The sequence below is a fragment of the Thunnus thynnus genome, chromosome 15, assembly GCF_963924715.1.
Source record: "Thunnus thynnus chromosome 15, fThuThy2.1, whole genome shotgun sequence".
NCBI classification, from domain to species: domain Eukaryota; kingdom Metazoa; phylum Chordata; class Actinopteri; order Scombriformes; family Scombridae; genus Thunnus; species Thunnus thynnus.
In genome coordinates this window covers 5,228,899-5,243,644 of record NC_089531.1, presented here as the reverse complement: position 1 = coordinate 5,243,644, position 14,746 = coordinate 5,228,899, and the positions used below count along the sequence as shown (strand labels likewise).

General features: G+C 37.9%; 1 protein-coding gene across 1 annotated transcript in view; it reads right to left on the bottom strand.

The window, feature by feature from the left end:
- The window catches only part of grin2da (glutamate receptor, ionotropic, N-methyl D-aspartate 2D, a), a 171,537-nt gene that overhangs the window by 66,612 nt on the left and 90,179 nt on the right, over positions 1–14,746 (bottom strand). The window contains exon 10 of the mRNA XM_067611993.1: positions 7,811–7,964. Coding sequence (XP_067468094.1) covers positions 7,811–7,964 — 154 coding nt within the window. The remainder of the gene's footprint in view (positions 1–7,810; positions 7,965–14,746) is intronic.

Genomic DNA, 14,746 nt, shown 5'->3' with positions numbered 1-14,746 from the left:
CGTGACTCGCTGTGTGACCATAGCAACTACAGAAACTACTATCTGAGTTTCCCGAATGATGTACAGAAAGCTCAATGAAGAGAAACATTCAACAGATCACAAACAACCGAATGTTAATACAGGAGGAGGATGTGGGGGCAGACCTGAATGAACACTACATGTTTATATAGACCGCCTACTGAGGGAAGTAGGTCACGGTCATACACGATTGGAGGTTTTATGGAGCATGTGACTAGAAACTGACTTCCATGCCTGCCTACGCTACTTCGAGGCTCCATTAGTTAGAACTGCCCACCACTTCCTCTAAATCAAGTCACAACCCGCTCTATTTAACAGCGTGATGAGGCACTGTGCCGCCAGTTCAACATACAGAACCACCTGAAGACGTGTTGGTTGTTCCAGGAAAGCCTCACTGATGCCGCACTCTGTTTCCCAAAATATGTATCTTCTGGCTCGGACGACTAACACTTCGGTTGTAAGTGGCTTCTGAAAGCTCCTTCAGTAATCTGGGCCTCGCATCAAGGATGCTTCTATATGCTCATGTTTTTTCTAAAGCCACTTTGGGATGAATACCAGCCTAATATTTAGAATATTAACTATGATTTCTCTCCTCCTTGCTTCACCCTTCTTGACGCCTATCAATTCCTACAAAAATGCGGCGTTCCTACTTAAATTGATTGAACTCCTCATTCATTCAGGCTTTCTTTAATTCCTCGTCTGTCTCTCTCTTATATTTCTTTCGTCTCGTCTTCCCTCTCTTCCTCCCACACTGTAACCAGTTCAATTGAAACTGCTGGGAGGTTCCTTTTCAGATGCACCTTTATAGGAAACAGTTGTCTGTTCTTCTCAATTGCTTCACTTCTCCATTCTCACATGATTGTTTCTTTCACCTTTGACCTTTCCTCACATGTTGATGTGGGCTCTTACCTCCCTCTGGCCTTGCTTGTTCTCACCTTTTTCCGTTTCTTTTTTTTATTCCTAACAACCCATCTACACCCACACACACATACACACAAGCATGCAAAGCTACGGTACAGTACAGAGTCACTTCCAGCTCCGTTGCCCAGCAGTCTTAAGATAAAACGGCCCTGGGAGCCCTGCACCTCTGTCCAACCGTGACGTGTTTCAGATTGTCTCCTAAATCTCCTCTGACAGATGGATAGATGTACTACTGCAGTTGTGTAAGTATGAAATAGATCCCTTAAGGAGTAGAGGGAAAGATCAGGTTTATGAAGGGAGAATATGAGTTGACTAGAGTAGCCTAGTCGTGCTTTAAATCACGTCTTCTCCCCTTAAAAAAGGCAAAAAATACTGAAATCTTGGCTTAGATTTGGTTGCAGGTGGAGCTTCCAGGTTTTCTGTTTTGGGATGAAATAAACCTAAATGTGGAATAATGAAAGAATTCTTTATATAAAAACATTAATCTACTAAATTGTGCTTTATTTCAGGTGCTGAAAATAAGCAAAACATTTAACATACAACATTTTTATAAGCTGTTGCATCTGATAATAACTGCACTGATATGAAAACTAACAGCTTTTACTGCAGTTGCCTTCAGACATTATTTACTTTTATTTATCAATAAACACACTGACTGAATAGAAGTTTTGAAGGTTGGTTTTATTTCTTCTTCTTAATTGAGTTTAATTCAACGTCGTACTGGACTTGAGATTTGTATGTCGGCTTTTAAACAGCTTTTTTTGTTCACATAACTGTAATTACAGTTCTGATCTTGATGCTTTGATTTTCTCATTATTATTATATTTCCAATTCAAATAAAACACCAGCCTTTTATACAGTTTGGCTGCATGTTTTTTTATATATTTATCTAGAGTTATTCAGCAGCCAATTCAATCAGTAAATTGATTGATTCTATAGTTCTGTGAGCATATTTTCATTAGACAGGACACTCAAAGTGTGTGATCATACATGTAATTGATCGTACATGAAATTAATTAACAGTACTAAACCTTTGCTTGTTGAATAAGCAGAAATCTTACTGTTGTACATCCAGTATGCTGCTGGGTGGATGGTAAATGTAACTGCTTTTAATTAGTTGAAATCTGCTTTTAAATAAAAAAAGATAGACGGTGTTCATTAATTAAATGGGGTTTTGGTATATTATTAGATGGAAGTCTATCTTAATACCATTCTCACATGGCCATACTGTATGTATATTACGATGGCCAATGAGCAAAACCTCCCGTCTGAAAAATGCGCTTTTTTGAGAGAACAAAAAAAAATGTGTTGTTTTCTTGCAGAATGCTATTTGTTAAGGATACCAAATACATAATATATTACGTGTTAACAACACCGACTAGGTATTAGTGCCTCGCAAAGTGCAGATAGCAGGTTTTTCCCCACTTTTCCTGGATCATTTTGCAGATAGGAGCTTTTGCACTTGGTGCAAGTTGGAAGATGTTCTACAAAACGATGCTCTAAATTAAGTTAATAATTAGAATTAAATTAAGAATAAAATTAAGCTTTCAGGTAAAAAGATGGGCCAGTGTAATAAATGTAATAGTTACTACATGGTAGTACACTAGGGTCAGAATTCAACTCGGTCTGGTGCTGATGCAGATTGGAGGTTTTGCTCTTTGGCCATCGATTTGTGAAAGTAAACTGTAACATGAAACGATGAGCTTTATCATTTATTTGCTTTGTATTTCTATTATTACTGCACGTCTCTGTTATTGTGTTAATCTGACTCGCCTCAGAAACTGTGTGGGTTTGAAACATGCATATTTGTGTTTATCTCTGAGTTTTAAAACAGACACTGTACTCCTGTGACTACCTGAACTCTGACCCTTGTTTTATTTTGAAAGTTGTTTATTGACCTTTGAGGGCGACTGCAATTAGTCTTGTTCCTGTTCGAGGGTATTTAAGGTCCGACTGTGTTCAGCGGAGAGAGAGACGGTGATCTTAGTAAGTGAAGGTGAGTTTGTTTCTCTCTCTGGAAATATAATGCGTTGTATTTTTGATTGTATTTTTGATTACAGTATTTCATCTGCCAGTGCTCTTTGTATCTGTGTGTTTTCATGATTGATAAAAGCAATTTTTCCACCACATATTTAATAATATTTGGAGGCTGTAATCATTTCTCCTGTCCCTGCTGGCTGTGAAGGGATACTTTTAAGGGGAGAAGAAATGTTTAAAAATGTAATCTATAGCTTAGTTTAAGCTAATATGAGTCTTCACCAGTCTGAATTAGACAAATAAAGTGGTTATTTTCCAAAGTTAACATCATTTTAGTTTTAAATTCTCATTTCGGTCAGAGTTTCCTTCGCGGGCTATCGAGGGATAGTAACGCACATATGAAATTTCACATCAAAAAGACTAATTTTTGAAGATCCCCACTTTGATTTGTCTATCACAGACTGTGAATTATGTCCCTAATCTTTTACCGTATTCATTGGAATCACCATCAGAAATTGATTTTTTCAGGAAAGAGCAGGGAGGGAGAGGAAGAAAGACCACAAATACTTTAATATATTTGGGTAAATGTTGATAATCTACTTTTAGAAATATACATTTCATACACAGATGTAGATTCAAGTTGCTGTACAGAGAAGTTAAAGCAACACAACTACATAAGAGCAAAATAAATAAAGTCTATATAGAAATTAAAACATTTCATATTGCATACAGTATGTACTGTAGCAGGATGAGCACGAGCAGGTTTACAGCACAGACGGAGAATTTAAAAAGTAGTCGCCTGAAACAAAACGCTGCTCTGTGCTAACAAGTCATCTTTGCTGCAGGTATCATCTCATCTAGCCTGCACAACACACACACACACACACACACACACACAAAACAGCATGTCAACCAGCCACTGCTTAGATTAAAGCATCTGAGAACATCTGAAAATATCTGAAGCAGCTCTATCACACTCTTCATCAAAGCCACTCAACCTCTCTCTCTCTCTTTCACTCTTTTGTGTTTGGTTTATATTGGTACATTACACGACTCTCTCTCTCTTTCTCTCTCTCTCTCTCTTTCTCGCATTCTTTATCCATCTCTCTTTCTTTATTTTTCCATTTCTCTCTCTGCCTCCAGCTCTCTCCTTCATCTTTCCATCTCTTCATGCATGGAAATGTCTGGAATTAGTCTAAGAAGATTTGTAAATTAAGAGGTGTTATCTCACGAGAGGCCAACTTTGAGTGAGATATATACTTTATGTTAAAAGAGAAGAAGAAGAAGAAGAAGAAAAAAAATCATCCTGCTGCACTCCGGGAGCTCATTTGAATGTTGAGAATATCAAATCGAAAGTCTGGGTTGGCAGCTTTGCTTTAACATGCAAAGCCACGAGTGTGAAGCTTTTTTTTTTTAAGTGGGAGACAAAAGCACGTTAGAAACGAAGGCCTCTTATATAATTAAGATCGTTCACAACATAATGTACAGTGTTATGTAAGTTATCAGGGTTGTTGTAGTAAATCACTCTGCTGGTTAACAGCTATAAGTGATGTTTACTCCATGACTTCTTCTCATGTTTAACTGGTCATGTAAACATGATCGACATCACATTCACATATTTCCTGCAAGTGTATTTTCACCCTTAAAGAAATTACATTATATTACATCTGAAAGACCGTTTCAAATGTGAACATTTTCACATAGCCACATGCAATTTTTCTGATATTTCACATGAAATGTCACATATTTAAATATGTCATATTTCACTTCTTTTTTTTTTTCAAACAAGTCCTCCACATTAAACGACCAAATACATTGTTTGATCATGTGACTCCAGAATGACACATAGCACCGTTTCCTAATCTGGCGCCCCTATCGGCAGTAATCAGCAGGACAACATCATTCATCTGTGCTTTCCAAAGCCGTTACAAATCGCTTTTAAAAAATAATGCTGTTTTATGGTGTGACAACGCTGTGGTTAAGGTCTGGTTAGGTTTAGGGTTAGGGTTAAAGGTTAGGGTTTGGGGAAAGATGGTTTAGGTTAAAATGATCACTTTGTTAAAGTTAGAGAAACATGTGGTGTGGGTTACAGTTAATACTTCCTTAAAGTTAAACGACCTTCATTGTCATGGCGACAATAATAACCACAGGGTTAAAGTTGGGGAACGATCGTAGTTACGGTTTTTAAAAAACTGTCCCGACTCGCAGTTGGAAACAGAAAATGAACAAAACATCGTCTCCTGTGGCAAAGTCCACTTTTGGGTTAATGCCTTGTGACAGCCCTCTCTTGTTTCCCTCTCTTGCTTTCTTTCTCTCTTTCCCTCTTTCTTTATTTGCCCTTTAGTTCTCTCCACTCTACTCTTGTTGTTTTTCTTCCAGGAGTGGGAGGGTAAGAGGTCTGTCAGAGGAGGAGGGAGTGGCCCAAAGGATATAAAAGGCTGTCTCTCTCTCTCTTCTTCTGCTGAACACCAGTACCCCATCCACATGGCCTGCACATTAGATTAAGTTGTTTTGAACTTGTTTCTTTACTTTTGCACTCAACATTTCATGCATCCATACACCCACCTTACACCACCGATACAACAAGTCCCATATTTAAGTATGAGTTATGTTTAGTTAAATAAATATCCTTTTTGCACCATTATTCAGTGTGGACTCTCTGAGTGGAGGAGCCAGGTTTGTAACAGCCTCCATTCACTCCTTCTCCTACAAATGAGGATATTTGCATATACGTCAGCTGAACTGCACCACTGCTCCGGGTCATAATTACTACAGCCGCTAGACAGCATCTGTCACTCAAACGTAACTGTATGTCATTTTTTGTTGACTGACGTTACAACCCATTGTTTTTTTTGGGAGAACGGTCTTGAAATTTCACACATAGTGACACAACACACATGGATTTTGGACATTTCACATTTAAAATATTACAGATTTCACAATTTTTTTTCTTTATAAGATAGTTGCAACCACAATAAATAAGTTTTAGTGATTTTAAGGCTTTACCCTCAGAATCAAAGAGCAGTGCCTCTTTGTGCAACAGCATTCAACAAATCTACGGTCCATTGTAAAATCAGAGGCCAATTTTTACAACCAGTGGCAGAACAAAGACCACAATCCAATGCTGCTCCTCTTTTTTTCTCCTCTTTTTTTCCAAGAGCGATGGCAGGCCTGACTCGCCAGTTTTACACGACATAAACCCTCATCGATAGTAATTTAATGGAATAATGCATGAGTATTAACTCAAATCTGTTCTGCCTCAAACCTTAAGACATAAAATGATCACTTCATTAAAACTCTAACCTTTACAGCTGGTCGCTCCACAGGGGTTTTTTAAATGATGCAAGTTTACATATAACTCTATGCATTCTGGGTATTTTGCAACTTGTTTATGTTTCTAACGATAATATCTGTTTTTGCAGATATTGTCAAAGGTTGTGAATAGATCTTATTTTCTGTGTGTCATCAAACACTCGGGCAATAAAGCGGATTTAGAAAGATTTTTCACACCAGCAGTAAAATAACAGCAGGTCAATACTTTGAGAGCTGTGTCTTCTTGAACATTATCTCTCTGCAATAACTGCCACTACATCACTTGATAAGGCTTTAGTACACTCAGACGGCATTCTGCTGTTTCACTAAAGCCGTCCCCGTTTTGGCAATATATGTGTGTGTGAGATATTCCATCACTTTAGTTTGATTTGGTTAGAGCGAGCTTTGATTATAAAACATGAGAATGAGAGAATAAGATCACAATAATGACTCAAATAAAACTGTGAAATTCCCTTTTGGTTTGATTCACAAACACAAACATATTAAGTAGGACAGAGAGAGAGAGAGAGAGAGAGAGAGAGCACAACATGTAAATCAACTAGCTGCAAAAGCCCAACGGGTTATTACATCTGAAATATACACCTTGACTGTTCCAGGTGTATATTTTACGCCTTTCACTGGACATATTCATAAGCCTGTTCTTCCACTTTATATATCTGTTACTGTAAAACATGACTATTGTTCCTCTTGTTCCTCTTGTTTGGCTGCAACGACTAATTCATTCGCTTAATCGATTGGTTGCCAACAATTGAATTAAGTGCCAAATATTTTGATAACTGTGTGTGTTGATCAATCGTTCTGAGTTGTTTTTTAAGAAAAAAAAAGGTTCAAATTCTCTGGTTCAAGCTTCTAAAATGTGATTATTTTCTGGTTTCTTTAATCTTCTATGACAGTAAACTTAAACTGGGTTGTTGTCTGTTGGTCGGGATTAAAGAAGACATCTGAGGACATTTGAGCTTTGGGAAAAGCCCAGTGTGCCTCATTTTCACCATTTTCTGACACCTCAGTTAATCGATAATGAAAATAATCATTAATCGCAGCCCTAATCTGTTTAATTCTTCTAGGATTTCCCCTTTTTTCCTTATGTAGTAAGGTCTTTGGGGGAGTTTGTCGATGTGCATCTATATGGTACATTGTGGTTAAAATAAGTACATTTTTTAAGATAATTTAGTTTTTCATACCTTTTTGAAATGTGTACATGAAGAATAAATATTCATAAGCACACATATTATCCAGGGTTTTCAGATACAACAACTCTTGACTCATGTTTTCCTTTTGTCTTTCTGTTGAGCTTCTGTCAAGTTTTTCTCTGTTGGTGATGAAGCTGAAAAAACTGGACCTGAAATTACTTGATTTTATATTTCTAGAACTTTGTAGGGGAATATACTTATTCTTTGAATAACAATGTAAGGTTTTCTTTACTTCCTATAACACGTGGCATATTTTCAAGGCTGCGATTAACTGAATACTTTTTGTTAGTATGCCACGTGAACAGTCACTTAACAATTTTATATTGTAAATTAACATGTGCTTGACAAAACGGAACATGAATGCAACTCACCAAGAAACGCAGAAGGCGATACAGTGCCGTTGCTACGGGAGACCATGACGCTGATGCCGGTCTCCACGAACGGAACAGAAAATTCCACGACCTCTGACCTCTCTTCGTTAATGGTGAGAGAGCCGATGGCCATGTCGGCCCTGTTGGACACCACCTAGAAAACAGGAAGCCTGAAGTTAGAATGATTGTGAGTGATTCAAAGTGTGAATAAAAAGTTAAAAGTTTAAAAGGGATATTTTTTTTTAATCTTACATGACGATAAACTGTTCATTTAAATATGATGTCATGAGTTCAACATTGCCTCTTCTCTCTTTTATGTGTCTCTTTCTGTATCATTTGTATTTAATTGCTGAAAAACATCATAACATTTGTGAACTCTACGCCCTCGTACAAAGCGTCGCCTGAAGACTGTGCTGTTCATGGAAGCACAAAGAGGAAAAAATGAACTGACAGACCTCTTTGAAAATAAAAATCCAAAGCACTCTTCCTCAATAGTGTTGAGGAGAAAAAAAAAAAATAAAAAAAAAAACTTCACAGGTTTTGTCAATGAACTGGATGTAGGTTCAAGTGCTTTTCAGAGTTTGCTTTTGTCACGGCATGCGACACGAAGCTGAGGTGCGTTCATCATCACAGCTCCTCTGACAGCTGTAAATGAGGTTCAGCTGGTCAGAAGGTGAGAAAGTGAAGGGATTCACAGCTCTGTTGTGTTTCACCTGGCGGGAAACAGAGGTTACTTGACTAAAAGTGGAGGGACTGTGGAGGTTAAAGGAGCTGGCTCCAGACCAGAAGTTCATTAGTCTAAGTCTTGGCCTGGCACCAAAAGTCTGTGAAAGACAAAAGGCTCTGTTGTCCTTCACCAGCAGATACCACCGAGGCTTTCACCATGCTCTAAAAGTCACAATCCTTAAAATCCTCCTCCGTTGTCTCTGCTGAGCGCTCATCACTCATCGATTCATTGTGGTGTTTCTGCACTCAAATCACTGTCAATCAAAGAGTTGTGGCTGTACAGTGAGATGTGTTTATCTTTGGATTTTTCTGTTGAAGCATTTTGTAGGAGATGCAGTTTGTTTTGTTCAACCATTGTGACAAAATCACATTGACATTCGCAGATTTACAGATACAGTAAAAATTCAGCGATGGAACATAACTGTGACATGTTTCAATCATAACTTTTTAAAAAAATGATCTGATATTGTTGTTTACTTAATATTTCTGTTTCCAGCAGCCTTTAATGAACATCATTTCCCATAAGCCCTGGACAACTGTGGGTTAAATGTCCCCAGTTTGACAGAATGAAGCAAGTAAATTTAACTGCAGGACGGAAAAGAACAAATGCAATAGATGTTTTTAGACAGCTGAGATTACAGGTAAAAAGCTGGAAAGATGGACATTAAAGGACGTTATCTGGGATATAGAAGAAGCCAACAGTTAAGATGAGATAAGTACGATGACATGAGTACCTGAACTACCACGCGATAATGGTTGTTTAAGATGGAAGAAGATCAAAAATATTTCAACTTGTAAAAGCAAGTACTACATACTCAGTTTTATTAGAGTATGGATAGTAAACCCCAGTAATATACGAAATGCTGAGAAATTTATTAGACTGTATACTGTAGCATTTAATTACAGACACTAGCAGAACAACAGCTAGCCTGGAGTTGAAGTCAAGACTTCGGCTCTCTATAATTACCCATTTCTTTGTCTTCTGTGTATTCAAAACATTGCCAGACACTCATAAAACACATAATCTCCTGGTCAACAGAGAATTCTTCCTGGAGTGCAACCAACTGCTCTGCAAAAATACAGGATACTGTCAGAGACTTAAAACTAGCCTGGTTCCAGACTCCTGCGATCCATATTCAGTAGGTCAGGTGTTGAGCAGAAATACACATGTGTCACTAGAAACCGAATATGAATCATTTATATCTGAATTTGAAATGCTCAACTTGAATAATTGCATTAAAAAACTGAATTTGAATCATGTAATTTGAATTTGTATTGTTTAACTTGAATAACTGCACTGATAGCATCATTTGAAACTGAATTTATTAGTTTGGAACTGAATTCCAATAAACCTGAAACTGAATGTAATATTGTGAAATTGAATTCATTCATTCAACTCTCTGCTGCACATATTTCCAGATTCACTTCTCACAATTCAAATTCAGTTCACTGAGACACACATCCAAGTGTCTGCTGAAAAGTGCTGCATTCATAGATTATATTATTGGAAACTCTACCCACTATACTGCTGTCTCTGAGTTATGGGTGTATAAATAGGTAGAGGTCTGTCTGCAATGAGGCGATGAGTAAAGTTTTAGCTCAGTAGTCAGCGCAGTCGTCTATCATCTGGGAGACTCCAGTTCAAAACCCAGTGTACCTTACCTTCATAAGGTAGTTTATTCATGAACACTTATTGTACAACTTTAATTTTCTAAAATTAAAAGTGTCATAAAAACAAAAACAGGATTTTTAAGCCTCTTTCCACTTTTATTCAAATACAACTACAGATACAAATAATTTTGCTGCCTCAACAAATACAGATACAAATACAAATACTGGGCCCTCTGCACATCCCTAATACCTACAGTATATGAAGTCTTTTTTATATCATTATCATTATATGTTATTCATATTATAATGAACCATACTATACCATGATAGTGTTATGAAATTGATAGAACACTGCAGAATAAATGTGTGCACAGACAACCTTGTCTGGATAAGCACAGGAGGAAACAGTTGAACAAAGTTCACTTTATAAAAATCAATAGTTTGTCTTTGAAGCCTTTGAATACACTATAAAGTACATTCCTACAAGAGTGTGATGACGCACGTTTTACACATTTGATGCCAGGCTTTCACTGGCACAAGGACACAGAACAACGTCTGAGGATGGCAGACACGTTGCAGCCTTGATGGAATATAAGTTATCCAGGATGTAAGAGGAGTTTAGTTAATAGAAAATAATACAGTGTAATTACGGAGACAAAGAGCAGGGCAGACGGGGATAAAAATGGAAAAAGTGAGAGAAAAACAAAAATGGTGCATTTTTCTTTTTTTCTTCTTCTTCTTCTTTTTTTTTTTTTGTATATTCACAACAGTCTGGTTTGGTTAAAAAACAATTACTGCCGCAGGTAACAGGAAACAACCAAGGACAAGACACCGTGATATATGACAGTTTCACATAGACTCAGCTGTCCCTGTGCACACGTGTTCGTCTGCCGCCATAATTAGGCAACTTAATGAGTTACTGACAGAAGCTGGGGAGAAAGCAGCTGGGGACGTAGAAAGAAAGAGAGACCACCTGCATCTCTATTGCCTATCTGACACAGAAGCCTTGTAAACAACATCAGGACCGTTAGCAAATAGTGATACTTTTACTTGTTTTTTTTGTCGCTGTTACACGTACACACTTAAGTCACACAGACACTGCTTGTCTCTGACGCTGGTGGAGATTGTTTGAGTAATAACAAATAGCAAATAGTTGGAGACAGGCTCAGTAACCTTCTCCTTTACAGTAAAACCAGGCATGTCATTATTGATTATTGTCTTGATTAATTGATTGTTCTCTAGTTTTATCTGTAAAATGTCAGAAAATTGTGAAAAATGGGAAAAATATCGATCACCATTTCCCAAAACCCAAAATATCTTCTTGGTATAGCTTTACTATGATAGAAGACTAAAGAAACCAGAAAAATTGACTATTGCTGATTCATTTTCCATTGATCTACTTATCAATTAATCTACCAATCATTGCAAATCTCCTGTGTTTTACAATCTTTCTCTAAACCTCCTGATTGCCACCCTCCGTTATAGTGAATGAAAATAAGTAAACACCATCACTTTGGCTATTAATGACACAGCAATAGTTTCGTTTTCAGTCGTAAGTGAGGCAATACAGATCACATTAACAGACATGACTGGTTTGTGTCCTGATGGGCTACAATCAAACAGTCACATCTGGCGGCAGCAGCGCCTCATCTTCACCCCGCTGTGAGAAGGTTGGTGCCCCGCTGTGCCCGTGTGACGCAACTGCGGGAGAGCCTGAGGGAGAATCCCTTCCCATCAAACATGGCTGATATTTGGACATTCCTGCATCCAATTTTGACAAAGATCTTGAACGCCATTAACGCCATGAACCAAAGAATCCTCTGTACTGTACTTCAAGCCTTCATCAGGTGAAATTCATCTGTCAAACAGCATCTGAGCCATATATACAGTATACAGTATAACTCTGACTCGGGAACTAATCAGATGCTTTGAGTCTGCAGGATTCTTTTGTTCTTGCAGGATTCAGTGCATGAAATCTGTGTGAGGCCACTACACTCCCACCTTGTAAGGTTTGTTTGAGTATTTGGAGGATGAACAGAGAGAGACCATGAGAGCATGTGACTCCACAAACAAGCTGCTTCTTGTAATATTTTGTTAAATGTCTTTCAGTGCAAACCTGTCTCTCCTATAACTTAACGCTCATATACGACTGAACTGCAACAGCAAATATGTTTTACTAGAAATATAATGCTGGCTAAATTACATTTTCTCTCCACATGATGACAAAATATCTTTAATTGTGTTTGTCAAATTGCAAAAATGTTGATATTGAACGTTTGAGTAAAATGTTTAGAGACAACATAGTTCTTTTTTTTCTCTACTAGAATATCTGATCTTGCAGTAAAATATTCGCTGGTAGAAACTGCAGAAATCAGAGCTATTAGCACAGCCTAAAATGAATCCTAACCTTGGTCCTGAAATCAAGTCTAAAACCTTAAACATTTGAAGGAGTAAGGAGCAACAACATGTCCCTACTTTCCAAATAATCTCCCCACTCTTAACCTTTTAAAATCCGTTTGGTCGCCAGCGACCCGCTTAAGCCAGTTGTTAGCGGCAGCATCACCCAGTAATGAGTAAAAGCAATCGGCACAAGTTGGCCAATTGGAGATGAGTGGAGAGGTTCGGGGACACCAGTGACACCACAAACTAAAAACTCCCGAGCTCCCATAAGGTTAGACCTGGAGGTCTGGAGTTTTATACAGGTTGATGTAGAAGGTTTATGGTGTTCTGCATAGTTCTGGCATAACGCATGTCCTAATTATTGTTATTCAAATATGACTCGTGATAGACAAGGACCAAAAACACTTTTTTGAGCCTTATTTGAACTGACATAATTTTGGTTGTGTTTTAGCCACATGCTAAACAAACACATTTCCAGAAACTAGAAGATGTCACTTGTCACATGAAGCCTCATACATGCATCATGGCCTTACAGTTCTTCTGTTATAAGCTTTTCCATTTGCCAAATAGGCAAAAACTCTATAAAAAGGGTGGATGTTACAGGGTTAATATCTAGAACTGCAACTGGTCCTCACAAAGATAGAAGTACTAGACCACACATACACACACATATATGCACATAAACATAGACATGCACACAAACATACACTCTGTCTGATGATTTGCATCCCCTGTCTAACTCCATGTTAAAACCAACTTCATTAATCCAGCCACAAGAGAGGGATTGGCATCATAGAAACAGCAGTAGAGTATCTGCCAACACACACACACACTTACACACACACACAAACACACACACACAGAGTCATGTACAGGCTCACAGTCTGTGTTGTCCTCTCTCTCTCTCTCTCGCTCTCTCTCACTTCCTCCAGCACTAATCTTTCTGACAGCCTTCCTCCATATTTTCTCTCCTTCTTCTTCGATTCCGGTCCAATCCTCTCTCGCTGGGTCACGTTTTAAAGGATTTGAAGCAGGATAAAAAGAATTTCATGGGAGCCCTCGAATCAAACCCCCCTTTTTTGTAAACACAACAAAAGAAAAAATCAAACCGAATAAGAAAAACGACAGTGCTACTGTACAGGAACATTTGAGAATTAAAAAATATGGCTACAATATCTCAGTGACACACACACAAAGAAAGGTCACGGCGTGTTTGTGATGTGGGCTGCTAAACTTTAGAATAAACTCCCAGAGGAAATGCAGCCTGCAAGCTGTGTCTTCTTTCAAGTCCCAACTGAACAAACATTTTTATAAACTTGTAAATTTAATCTCTCACCCATGATATCACTTGGTTATTTGTTTGCTTTGAGTTCTGTATTGCTTCTGGATGTTTTAGATGGAGCCATTTTGTCTGGATTTGTTCAACATTTTAGTAAATATCCCTATCTTTCGTGTTTAGCTTTTAGTTTAGGTTTAACAAAAAGATAAAACACGTAGATAACACAGCTGCACAGATGTTGGCAGGTGTATTCTTTCAATTTAAACGGGTCCAGGATAGCTGCTTCCCCACTGCTTGAGTCCAGCTCTGTACTTACTAGGGATGTGCAGAGAGCCCAGTATTTGTATTTGTATCTGTATTTGTTGAGGAAGCAAAATTATTTGTATTTGTATTCGAATAAATGTGGACAATTTAACTTAATTTTAGAAAATTAAAGTGTTACAATAAGTGTTCATGAAGCTTGTGTCAGTAGCTCAGCTTTATCTCTGGGGAACACCCCCAACTCTGGGATTGATGTCCAAATTAGGAAATATGCGTCATGTAGCAGGTGGATGTGACTCCCCTCACTGAGACCTGCTGATAGACGTCACAGCGGAGCAGAGGAGAGACACTGAGATAGTGATGTAACCGACCTGCACTCTGGTATTTGTCATGGTTTATTTTTCTTCCTGAAAACAAATAATTCTTGAAATATTTGTATGAAACAAATATTCGTAAAAAAAAAAACACTATTTGTGCTTTGCTGAATAATGTGTTTGAATTCGGGCACACCCCTAGTACTTACTACTACCCTAACTTACTTAATGTTCTCATATCATTGTTACTTTAAGAGACCTAGAATGCAGAAATTATCCCTTATGTCAATCTATCCATTATCAAAGCTGAGAAGGTGGTTTGAATACCTATTTCTGATTGTATTG